The 13,008-nt window shown below is 41.4% G+C and overlaps 1 protein-coding gene across 1 annotated transcript; it reads right to left on the bottom strand.

The window, feature by feature from the left end:
• Positions 1-2,300: 2,300 nt before the first annotated feature.
• Positions 2,301-12,400, bottom strand: snx5 (sorting nexin 5). Its single transcript, XM_035531492.1, has 13 exons — positions 12,269-12,400; positions 9,381-9,485; positions 9,119-9,229; positions 7,755-7,876; positions 7,526-7,649; positions 7,055-7,150; positions 6,488-6,593; positions 5,991-6,066; positions 4,381-4,420; positions 4,202-4,288; positions 3,879-4,038; positions 3,682-3,767; positions 2,301-3,431 (listed from the first exon to the last, which is right to left on the bottom strand). Exons 1-13 carry the CDS (start codon positions 12,305-12,307, stop codon positions 3,381-3,383), a joined length of 1,203 nt encoding a protein of 400 aa, XP_035387385.1. The 5' UTR covers positions 12,308-12,400; the 3' UTR covers positions 2,301-3,380.
• Positions 12,401-13,008: the final 608 nt, after the last annotated feature.

Genomic DNA, 13,008 nt, shown 5'->3' with positions numbered 1-13,008 from the left:
ATTTCCTATTTTTCTCTTTTCATTTTTCATACCTGTACTGGAATATAAAACACATTACAAAAAAATCCCTCGATGAAATAAAAGAAGCCACATGGTCTATTGTTCGACGTCAATTGTATAATAATTGTTTGGTGATGTCATTGTACAATGTCTAGCTGCATATATGCATTTCTACTAATGCTTCTACTAATAACATTAAAAATATGAGCTCCTAACATTCATTGTAGATAGCCTGCAGTTTAAATGAGCTGTAATGACAAGCTATGCTAACACATATGAACCTTTTTTTTATAACCTGAATTATTTATGTGCCCAAATGTGAAAGAAGGACCTGAACCAAATCCCCCTTCTCACATCCGAGTAATGACTGCTGATATAAATCATGGTACACCAGGCAGGCTGTGACATCAATCCACCATGACTGTCTTCAAGTGAGTGGAAAGAAACATTCATGTTGTCATCTCATCACTGCAGTGCCTTAAGTTTCATTTCCTGGACAGAATTTCAAGTAGTGGTACTTAGTGGTAGTTAAGACACGCAACAAAATCCCCTTGTCTTAACACGTATGCTGTTCAATCAACTCTTACAGTGTCTACTAGTATCAAGATTGTTGCATACAAACAGCACTTGTGTTAATCCGACACCAGCATTTTTAGTGCCATGTATAAGCTCATAGCCGATATGGATCCCAGTGCACATTCTGATATTAACCACCAAAAAAACAAACACACAGATTCATAAACAGCAAGGTATCACTTCAAAAGACTACATTCCATTAATAAAATTATGAGTTCATACATCACCATGACATATGCTAAAATCATTACGTCAGATACCCTCATCAGTCCTTTTGGTAACAAAGTGACCGTGGTTCAGTGGGTGAACTATGAAGATTTCCAGGTGCCTTATGTAACTGGTTTATCATCACAGTAATGCTGTTATGCATTCTCCCTATTGGGTCTTGCAGCATACAATAATACACCGCATGTCCTGCTGAAGTGCTAACCGACACAAAGTCTGGTAGCCCAAAGTATCTCCTCTTACAGTGGTATTTCAGGTGCTCATAACAAAAAGCCAGTCGCACGTTAGCACAATCCCCGGGTATTTTTTCCTCTCTCTTTGAGTCAGCATGTAGAACATTCATATATAGATTACATAAAAAGGATGAGTAAAAATAATTACATTTATGTTCTCAGCAGTTCCAGCAGAAGTTGCAATCAGGGAAAAATAACTACAAACCACAGGATGGAAACAGTCATGTGTGTGTGTATAGCTGATATGGAGCTAATAAGGGTTAAAATGTTATAAAAGGAACTCATAGGAGGGATTATGCAAACGGTTTTCAAGGTAGCGGTTCCCTTAACTTGCCAAAGGACAACAGGGTGAAAAAAAAACAAAACTAAAGGGAAAAACAAAAACAACACTAGCCATAACATGACTATACCAAGAACAAAAAAATACAAAAAAAACCAAAAAAAAAACCAACAACACCTGCTTCTCTCAAATGAGAAATAGTTTGTGGCTTTAGGTGGAAAGGATAACAGTTTATGCAAAAGTACCTTTTGCTTTTTATGTAAAGCAATTTTTTTTTCACCTATGATTTTGACCACAGCAGAAATATTTACAATGTGAACACCAAAATAGGAGACCTACAGATAAATGGATGTTTCTGGATAACGAGAGAAAATAAAAACAGACAAACGTCTCTTAGCAGACAAGGGGAGGATTTCCTGCAGTGCGCAACAGCGCCTTGTTCATCTCAGTAATTTACCAGTGTCTACTTCTGAAGCAGTATTCTACCCACGTACATTTGTTCCAATGACAAATTAAGAGGACAGAAATAGATTAATGTGGTCTAGAACTCCGGTATTTAAATCCATTCTTGGATATACAAATGAGATCCATGATGTGACCATGGCACTTTTCCAGACTGGATCCAAGCACCCAAGCACTTCTGGAGGCCTCAAGCAGGAAATCACTGGCCCCCTACAGACAACTGACCTGTAACAATTTCCACAGGCGGAAACATGGTTATAAACACATGCTGGATAACTGTCATATAAGCTACTGAAAGTAGCATTTAAAACTGTCTGTACTGTGGTAGTGGAGAGGAGCTGTAGTGATGTTCTGTGACGTACTGGAGTCTAAATGTTGCTTAGAGTAATAACACTGAACAACAGTATAGCCCAAGAAAATCACAAACTCATATTGCCATAGACATTGATGCCACAGCTAAATCAGACTCAAAATAAGAAAAAGATGCACAAATTGTAAACAAATGATAGGAGGCTCACGGTGTCTCGGATTTGGAAAACAGGACTTATTTAATGCCATGATCACAAGTTGCTTTTTTTCCTCTACAAAACAGACATTTCACAGGAAACTGCACATCTGAATCCATTAGAAATACATTGTTATCAAAATACCAACATGTTTTCAAAAACCTGAACTCAAACATGATTGAAAAGTACTTTTTTCTCCCCAATAGTGCTTTTACAAAACAGTAACTACGTCCTTGTGCCATATGGATATTTGGTCTGCTGTTAACATTATGCAGTTGGTCATCATGAGTCTCTACAGCAAGTGAAGTGTGAGGGGGAAGCCATCTCACACACAGCACTTGAAGCAGAAGGGCTAGGTGGTGTTAGCATTAAGGTATGCAAACATACAATGATACTTTGCATGTTAAGCAAGTCAGTCAAAGTTAAATGCAGAAAACTGGAATCCTGCTCTGAACCTGGGTAACCACCAATTACATATAAAGTGCACAAAACATGCGAAGACTAATATTAAGAACTGAAAGAAGTCAATTGAACGATGGAAAAAAAAAAAACGTATTGTGAAAGTGTTGTGAATTATATTTCATTCTGCAAAATATCTTCTGGAACCCATTTTTCACATTCCAAAAAAAGCCAAAGCTATGAATCAAAGGGGTGATTTTTTTTAAAGAACTGTAAGCATTTTGGGCACATTGTTAGTTTGTCCCGTTTTTAGCTTTTTCGTGCAACAGTTCTGGCTCATGAATGCGAGTGGTAAGAAGTAAATGTCAAGTGAAAAGCCGAGCAAGGTAGAGGGCAGACAGACGCTGCTAAGCAAAGAAGAGAGTTGGTTTGTTACTGCTGAAAAAAAGCCAGGCGCTAAGGAGAGCGTGCACAGCATTTTGCCTGGACTCAGCTGTGTCTCAGGGTCGCGCGGTCAGGAGCTCTCGCAGCAGTGTTTAAGGGACAGAGGAAGAGGTGCAGTCCTGTAAACGTGGAGGAGGCATGATGTGCTGTCCTTGTGTAGGCCCTTGGAGTGGTTAAGGAAGCCTACGAGAGCTTGAGGAAGGTTTTCTGCATTTTGCCTTTGGGCAGGCTGGCATGGGCCGATCAGGCTGGGGCTCAGTTACTCTGGAGCTGCTCAATGCAGGCATGCAGCAGGGACATATTGCTCTAGGAGTAGGGAGAGAGAGAATAAATGAGCACATACGCATGCACACACACACACGCGCACACACATTACACGAGCGCGCACACACACGCGCACGCGCTTTACACGCGCGCACGCGCATTACACGAGCGCACGCGCGCACACGCATTACACGAGCGCACGCGCGCACACGCATTACACGAGCGCACGCGCGCACACGCATTACACGAGCGCACGCGCGCACACGCATTACACGAGCACACACACACACACCTTAGCATGCTTTATCTCCAGTTCAGCCATTTCGATCAGGTTCTTGCGGAAGGCCACCACACGTCTGGCCTTAAAGCTTGTGAGCTCTGTGATAAGGCACACACACACACACACACACACACACAATATAAACACTCAGGCAAAGAGAGGGCTATGTGTGGGGAGAGTCCTGCGGTGTTATGTTTTCAGAAACGCACCCTTCTTGCCAGACTCAGAGAGCTTGTCGAACTTCTGCAAACACTGCTGCTGGTGCTCCTCGGCCTGGCCGACGTCCTTGCTCTTCAAACGAGCCTTGTCGAGGGCCTTGTTGGAATTCTCGTAGTCGGCAAGGGCCCGCGCACGCCGATATAAAAGGTCCTGAACGAAACGCACATTACTTTTCCACCAGGGAACATGCACACTAGAGCGGGTCACTGAAAACCCAGTTATGGGATGAAACCCATGACTGCATTACCATTGGTAAGCAATCCCAACATGACTGCAGTTAAGATTGCAGGAAAAACCCAGTAGTGGTTCTCACCTTGGCAGCCTGAATGTCTCTCATGTAGTATCTAAACAGTTCAGTCAGTTTCAGCTCCTGGTCCGATGCTACCCTGGCCTCCAGTTTCTGTACACACACACACACATTTGAAATACAAGCCTTGCTAATACGTTATACAGGCCCTGAGTCAAAGGGATGCCATATCCAGCAAGACTCACCCTCAGCTTCTCCAAAAGTTCTGCAATCTTCTCCAAAGGCCTGTGAGGACAGTAACCATTGAGAACAGAGTTACCAGGGTTATCAGTCCTACACAGAAGTCTACCACCTGTGATCTATAATTTGTAAGTATACCTATGTAAAAGGTAATTGAATCATAAGTTAACTGTGAAAGGCCAAAATGTTAGTTTTAGAACTACTACACCACTCAACAATAAAGCAGGACAAGCTATAAGGCTATACATCACCCTCTGCTGGTCCATTAGCAAGACTGTCCAAATAAACTTTGCTGCAAATGTTACTATGAGCAGACCACGCCCTCCATGACTGAGCACAGCCCTGATCGGCCATGACTCCAAAACAGCTCCAGATTCAACACGTCAGAATATATCTGAGCTGGGTGAGAGCTCATGGAGACATCACCCTCTTACTGAGAAACGAACTACCACAGTGGGAATATTGCAAGTATGAACTGGTGTAGTAGAGTGGCTTCTAGTTCCAGTGCTAGTTCCGGCTCATCATAACCTGTTTTACGTCTTATCAAAAACAATCACATGACACCATAAAAGGGGTGCAATTATACTCCAGTAGTGCAATCCTAAGAACACATTACTCAGGAGACCTGCAAATCTTCACCTGAGCACTGTCGTGACTGTCAATATAAAGGCTGTGCTCTAATGTGACGTGGAGGAAAATGTGTCAGTTTTACAGCTTGCCATCAGCCTTCTATGCGTTCTCTCGATTATATTTGAACTTTAATGGAGGAACACATGAACCAGAAAGACGCACTAGGCACTGACCTGGTAGGTAAGCAGCCTATGAAAGATGCTTTTGAATGTTTCTAATAAACTCTGTAATTAAATGTTTTTTATCCTCAACATTTCCTGATGCTCTGAATCATGAAATGTAGTTTAAATCCAGCTTTGCCAAATTAATATTCACGGATTTTTAGTATTTAGAATACGGAATACATACAAAATGCAAAGGAGCTTTAAATAGACTAAAACATGTCAATTCTAGATTTATTATTTCTAGACTATATTATATAATCTTTAACACATGTCCATGATTGCAGGCCTAAGTAGTTTACACACCAATAAGCCTGGAATGGCTTAAAAAAAAGAATTTTTTATCTGATAATGCATTGCACAAATGAAGAGGGAGAAAAATGTAGTTACATTTTTAAAAAGTAAAAACAGACTGCTTTAGTTCTGAAGTAGTATTAGGCAATCCAAAGTGAGCTTTAAAAGTGACCTTGGAGACAGGGTGGCTGGGACACCAGACCTTACTGTTGAGCCTTCTGGAGGCACCGTGGGCTTAATTCAACGAAACGCTGATGAAGGGAGGTGCCAACCTGATGACCCCTGTGAGGAGCTGGTGAATTGTCTACTATGAAGTGAGTGATCTGGGCCCCATCTGAAGCTTGGCACTAATGCCATCTTTATCCTGTGTGTAATTCCGATTTCCAAACTAATGGAGCAGCTGGACCATATGCACTTTCCGAGGCCGCACAGGTCTTCTGCAGCCCATTGCACTCGACTTGGTGTTTGACATTTAGGACTGCACGTTGTCCCACGACAAGGCAAAAAACTGGCGTTGGGCAGATACTTGCCTTTTGAAAGCTTCGTTGTCATCCGCAGCGATGGTGGTCAGCGTTGCAGAAATATGAATGTAATCGTCGGCAAGGTCTAAACAGAGGAACAATAAGAAAAACATGGCTAGCACAAGGCTGTATCTGCAGCACATGGAACAACTGCCAAAGGTTCCGCAGTTAGCAGAATAAAATGTACCAGCAATGACCCTCTGTGGTGTATGGATGCGACAATGAAGCTGTATTAAGAGAGAATAAACTGTAGAAATGATGCTTTATGGCAGAAAGACGGGAGATCTGTCTGCTGGGCTCTACTACTTGTTTTAAATGAGCAACTTACAAAAGGACTTTAGCTGTGCACTCACTGTATCCTCAGGCTGCACAAATGGGTTAAAGTCAAAAAGATACCCTTGAGAGAGATCGCCAAAGCAGAGTCAGTGCTGACACCTAGAACAAGAGTTACAACCCAAAGCATCTTTGTTAGACAGGTGTTGTGACAGTGCATGCGAGGAGCATACTTTTGTGAGACCGCGTCATTTTCTCTGCTTTGGCAGTGGCATCCTTGATCTTGCCAAAATAATCGAGGAGAAATGTCTTCTCCTGCTCAAAGAACTCATCGACCTCCTGCAAAACAAAAAGCATTTCCGCCATTAATTTGCATCCGTGATTAGCATTGAAAATGTGGCTGTATAAAGGGACAAGACCACGTGAAAACCCTGACGTCAATAACAAAAAGCATCACAGTTTTGTAATTTGTCGCAGCACTGGAATTGAAAGTGTTTCATCCTGCAAGTTATGAAGAGACGGACGCGTTATATGTCGTGTGCTTTCCAGAAAGACTGCAACTCAAGGCTGTGTAACTCCAATGTAAACATTTAAAAATACATTATTCGTACATAGGTATCAGAACTATTAAAATGTAAAACTTAATATATAAATGTAAAACAATTACACAGGGGTTTTATACCATGGAGAGTCATTTTAAAAACTGTAAATAACTCTTCCCTTGCTGTGGAGATTCTGCATCATTCTGATTTGAAACATATAAAAACAGATCAATCAGCACATGCGAGCATACACAATACCTTTACTCCTGAGATGAGGACTTCATCAGCACTCTTCACCATGTTCTTGAAGAAGCCACCAAACATTTCTTTGGCATTTTTTCTCCTCACACTAAGCTAGAGTGTCACATGAAGCCAGAAGGTCATGGGTCAGATTAGAAAATGGTGCAACACAAATCAATATTACATCGGCATAAGGCTTGTATTCTTAATTCTACAATTCTTCACTATAAAATTCTAAATTTGTATTCTAAAATCCTGAGGGTGTTTATAGAATGAAAGCCACAGGAAAATGTTAGTGCAGTTTGATCTTAACTAAACAGGATGTGGCTTAGTTGGAGGTCACTATCTTCCTGTCTGTGCGTGTCCCCTCTGTACATCCTGCCAACATTGCAGCTTCACAGTACATCCCCATGTGCGCCCTTCCTCGTGTGCATTTTTCTCTTTTTTGCCTTAAAGAATGGTAGAAGGTACAGAGCGTGCAAGACTCACATCCTGGTCGTACTCCAAGAATATCTGGAAATTCCTGTCTTTGCTAAAGGCTGGATGAGAAGAGAGCCTTTGGAGGAAAATTTCATGCACCTGCACAGTCTTCTTAAACACAGCCAGGTACTCCCTGAACGCAGGCACAGACAGGCAGAGAAAGGCCACAGATTACCATCTCACCCAACCCCAGCGTTGCACTGAAAAGGTCAAGCATCCTCACATGCTTTCGACTCACGCCTCCAGTTCCTGCTTCATTTTAGTGTACTCTTCCTTAGTCATAGTAGCTTCCCCTTCTCCAAGCTTGTGCATTTTCTCCCTGGGACTCTCAAAGTCTGGCTTAGGAGGAACAGGGGGGATCTGGGGAGGCAACACCAGAGAGCTCCATGTATCAAGTGAAAATGTGGAGCTGCACTGCGTGGTATGTCTGAGAACTCAATTTGTTTATTACATGAGATAAAACAATGAACAGTGGTTCAGCCGGGAGTGCCAGGCAGAAAATTACCGAGGCGCACCATTTCAAGGCTGACTCCTAAGGCAGCGTGAAGAAAGAACCATTCCAGGAACTGTGGTCTGGAGCTTTCCGTCTGTCTCTCCAAGACATTATTCACCTGCTATGACTGCACTGTTGCATATAACGTCATGACATTTACTGACTTGTTTTTAGCTCACTCAGAAGAAGCTAACTTTCTCTGTGAAAACTCTGCAGTAGATGCACGTCACCGAAGAGCCGTTTCGTTTGCGGATGCTCCTCGCGTGGACATGCTATAGGACCTTATAGAGCAGAATATGGCTGCTCCTGTCAGCTGAAACTAGGTCTGCATTAGACCTTCCAGAAAATCTGTGATGCAAAACATTACTGCAGATCTACAAAAAAAACTATGATGTTTTTATTGTTTTCCAAGACAAATGAGAAAACTGATTAACAAAGTGTCAATTTCGGTGCATCATTAACGGTGTCATTTGCAGAGGTCGCTGAATTTTGCATACATAAATCCCTGCTGGAAATAGGCTCTCAGAGGGTTGCCTTCTACAGCAAGTGTTAATGTTGATCTGGGGTTATCAGGTTACACCTTCACGTCACACACTGGAACATCCCAGCTTCACTTATCTAATCTGTGCTTGGGAACTGAGTATTGAAATGTGCTAGGCTTAGTTGCAAATATGCCAAGATCATGACCTCCATTACTAAACAATGGACTGCACAGAGCTCCGTCCACCATCACTACACACACAGTATCCCTCAACCTGCATTTGCTTAGAATCTCAATACACAATAAAATCAATTAAATTCTTCAGCCACCATTTGAATTTTGAAAGTGCAAATGACAATGTAAAAGGCAGATTTCAGAAGCTGTAGACAGAAGAGAAACGGTTCAATGAAAAAACCAGGAAGTGAACATTTACACGTCTGGAGACACCGATCTTAAAAATCCCAGAATGCCCCTAGAGAAGAAAGAAATACTTGGAGAATGCCTCTGATACACAAGGAAAGCTTTTACAGTGGTACTTGCGGTCTCCATACCTGCTTGGTATGTCTAGAGTATCGATCCACATGAATTGTCCATTTTGGTGAGAAGGAGTACTGTGAAGGGAACTCACGATAAGGCCAGCATAATCCTCAGTCTCCACAAGCGTGTCATGAAGCCAGATGAAGTCCTCATGTTGCCGTGAGACAGAAAAATCCGGCTTCTGGAAGGAGTTTAGTGTCGTCTAAAATCGTGAAGGACACATGGAAGTATAACAAGACTTAACCTGCAAACTGCATCCAGAAGAACAGAACAAGGCTCCAAAAATAAAAAGGAATTGTACTACACATTTGATTCATGTTGATAATATAACATGCATTCATGATGATGCATACCTTGGTGTGGATTGTAAACTTGACTTTGTCACGCTCACAGAGGGCATCGGGAATATCAATGAGAAGAGGGGTGTCATTGTTCAGGTCCACAGACACTGACCGCAGCTGGAGAAAACGAGAACAGAGAAGTTCTTTTCCCCCCCGTACCACAACAGGTACTTTGGGAGATAGACAGGAGACATCTAGCCTGACCTAATTTTGCACAACAGGACCGAAGAGAAGGACTGGCTATGGATATGAGCTCACTGGCTGGCTCTCCGCGTACACATCCGCACATAGGCGCACACACACAGGCATATGCAAGCATACACAGGCGTGCACAGGCATACACACATTTTGGGGTTCTGCACACGCTACCACATCTGAATCGACCTATGAAAACCTCAGTAACTGCTAGAACTCACTGCTCTCTGTGTGACAATGCAGAGCATGCAACAGCATGTTCTATAACTTATGTGCATGCAACAAGAACCTTGACAATAACAGTGCGTAGAAGTTGACAGAAGTACCCCTTTATCATCTGAGATTATGGCTTTGGAGTCCCATCATTTTACAAGGCTGCAAATAAAAGTCCTGTGCCAGGATAACACTTTTTACTGAGAGTCGAGTTGATGGGTTAATGCTAGACTGCGTTTCATTGAAAATAACTGCAACCAAAAACAACATGTAGTAAACAAGACAATTCAATAAATGGTATTTTCATTTTCCCCACCCCCAATTCATTTATTTATTTACTATTTTAGGAAAGACAAATACTATAAAATCCAGTAAAAATTTGCCTGTTAATTATTTATTTCATTAATTAATTAGCTCGGCCAAAGCAAGCACCTATGTATTTTGGAAGGTCCTGTTTATTTTGGAAGCGCCTATGTATTTTGGTAATTAGCATGACTGGTAAGTGTGAAAACAGCATCGTACAGCCATGTAACCGCCAACAGTTCACTTCTGGAATTCACTGTTTGCAAATGCTTTCAATATGGCATCTCACTCAAAAGGACAAATTCTTCCAACCAAAAATATGTTGCAGAAGCAGCCACTATCTTGAAGCTGCATTTCTGTGCGTTCTTATCAATAAACACACAGGCACGTCTATTTGAGATTACCTAATACTCAGTACTCAAAAAACATTACTCTTCTGTATGCAGTTTGGATGATGCTTATTGGTGGTTACAAGTTTCCCTTATAGGGCTATGTCAAAGTTGTTGCTTCAGGGCAAAACTAAAAGTGGAAAGTCTGGGCCATATATATCGCTGATCATAGCTGCATTTAGGTGAAAGGAGAAATTTGTGCACATTTCAGTTTTCCCAAACTACTACCATGTTCCGTGGCCTTGGTCTTCATAATGACTTTTCCTTCAACATACTAGAAACAGAATTCAGTGTGTAACTTCAGTTGTAATGAACAGGTGAATGAATGGGAAATGTGAAGTAACAAAATAAATGTACTGATTCACATATGAGCATACAGTAAGCATATAACATACACTCGCATCTGCATAAAGAGCAGGGGAAAGATTAAACATCTTTCAGTATTTTTATTGATATTGGACGGAAAAAACTGCTTCTAAAACTGCATCAATATAGTAATGGTAACACCATTACAGCTGTCTGGGCCATGGTTTGCTTCTCTTCTCCTGGCACACCCACAAATGCAAGTCATGTGACCGTTCCAAAGCCTAATCCAGAGCAGCATGCCAACACATTCCCTTATCACAAAGGCAAGGGCTAACGGCAGTGCACAAAATCCTCACAGCTCCACCAAATGTTTAGGTCCAGACAAATAGATCGGGGACAAGGATGAGGAGGAAACCCATTTAGTCCTGCTTACGTCTGTTCAAGCAGCTCCGCAGAGCAATTGTGCAGCGTCATCTTAAAAAGAGATGGACCGAGAAGAAAAGAAAAAAAAAAAAATCAAAAAACACAGGAAACAGGAAACTCTCAGATAAGTGCCTTTTCTCTGTCTACTTTTCTTTGCATTTTTGAGCAATAACAGGGGATTTTGGTACAACTATTTCAATGCCCTGAAATATCAGTTCAAGATGTATGGACTGAAACATACCTACTCTTTACAGACAAGGATTTGGTTGACCAATACCAAGCTACAGTAAAAAAAATTAAACTAAGTGACTCCATAAACATATTCCCTGAAGAGTTCCTGCAACCAACAGCTGCCACTCTTGTCAACGCTGGCTGACACAAACCGGTACTTTACGCATCCGTCAAATTATGTTCTTACTGTTGTTACAATCATACGTTTCATCCTCTACATCATGTATCAAGATCACTGAAACCGAGATCGCACTTCTGCTTCAGGTAGAGTAAAGTTGCTATATAGTAGTTATATGTCCATGAGAGAAAACCACCTGAGCGACGGTACTGATTAAACGATAAACCGTGACGGTATTGATCCGATCTAAGTCAGACCCACAGCCAACACAAACCTTTTCGAACAGGATTAAACATCTGAAAGAAAGCTTTAGAGAAACGATATGTTGATCGACCACCAAAGAGGCTAAAAGTAAAAACAAAAAGTAAAACCACTGCACACATCCCATTGGAAGTGCACTGGTGCTAAAGTAGCGGATGGTCCCGTGTGCTCGCAAGTAGTCATGTCACCAACGGGGAAGTAGTTTCGTTATATGAAGAACATTATGCCGATTTAGGCAGATTTAACTTAAACTAACCACTGTCGGAAACGTCGTAAGCTAGCTAGTTGGGTTATCCGTTTATACAACCAGACTCACGCTTTTATGTAGCTAGCAGGCTAACCTAGCTAAGTTAGCAAACTTTGCTAAGCTAGGTCATAAGTTTAGTCTAGCGGCTTACGTTGATATCTGTAGATTTTCACATCAATTACAAACATCCAGTAAGCTTCGCGGGAGCACTTACCTTGTCTCTGTCGCCGTCCTGCGAGATAGAGGTCATCATAGTAATATCACGTTTTTATCTGTTACAAGCATGCAGTTAAATTGTCGAAACTTTGTCGAGTGCAGTTACCTAATTGCTACTTTTTTCTTCTGTCACCATATAAGGGGTGGGCGGGGTTTCGTTTGCTTCGCGGTCACTATAGACACGCCCCCGTCAAGAGAACCGCCCCCCACCCTGTACGCCTGGGCAGTGAGACTTTTTGTTTTAAACATAATTCGGTCATTCAGGTCAAATACTGTGGTGGTTCTGTTTTTCATGAAAGCGATTTTTTTTTGCATGTATATTTTTTTCATAACGAGCAAAATATAGCAATTATAGTAATAATTCTGTACATTAAAAAGTATAACATTTTTAGAGAATATCTTTGGATGTTTGATATTTCTAGTAGTGCGAGAAACCTAAAATGTGGCATATGTTTTTAACATTCATGTAAAAGCTGCATATTTTCGAGAGTATTTTTCATTCAGTAAAATAGGATATATTATACTGGTTGTTATGAGCGATAGGTGCGAGGTTCCGTGAAATTACGCCCAAAATGTAAGTCACCCAGTACGATGAAGGAATTCTGTAAATATTGAATGGGTTTGTGGGAATGGAAAAGGCCACAAAAAAAAAAAAAACTCACCAATTTACTCTACAATTTATTATATTTTTACTTTTAGGGTATCTTTTAGCTTTCTTTTTCATTGTTAATGAAAGTC

The sequence above is a fragment of the Electrophorus electricus genome, chromosome 11, assembly GCF_013358815.1.
Source record: "Electrophorus electricus isolate fEleEle1 chromosome 11, fEleEle1.pri, whole genome shotgun sequence".
In the NCBI taxonomy this organism is placed as follows: Eukaryota; Metazoa; Chordata; class Actinopteri; order Gymnotiformes; family Gymnotidae; genus Electrophorus; species Electrophorus electricus.
This window is presented reverse-complemented; position numbering and strand designations above follow the sequence as displayed.

Coding starts and splice junctions, on each gene's coding strand:
- snx5 (XM_035531492.1), bottom strand. CDS start 12,307: ATGATGACCTCTATCTCGCAGGACGGCGACAGAGACAAG. Junction 4,039..4,201: donor GAGACATTCAGGCTGCCAAG/GTGAGAACCACT, acceptor CGTTTCGTTCAG/GACCTTTTATATCGGCGTGC. Junction 3,768..3,878: donor CTCTGAGTCTGGCAAGAAGG/GTGCGTTTCTGA, acceptor GCCTTATCACAG/AGCTCACAAGCTTTAAGGCC.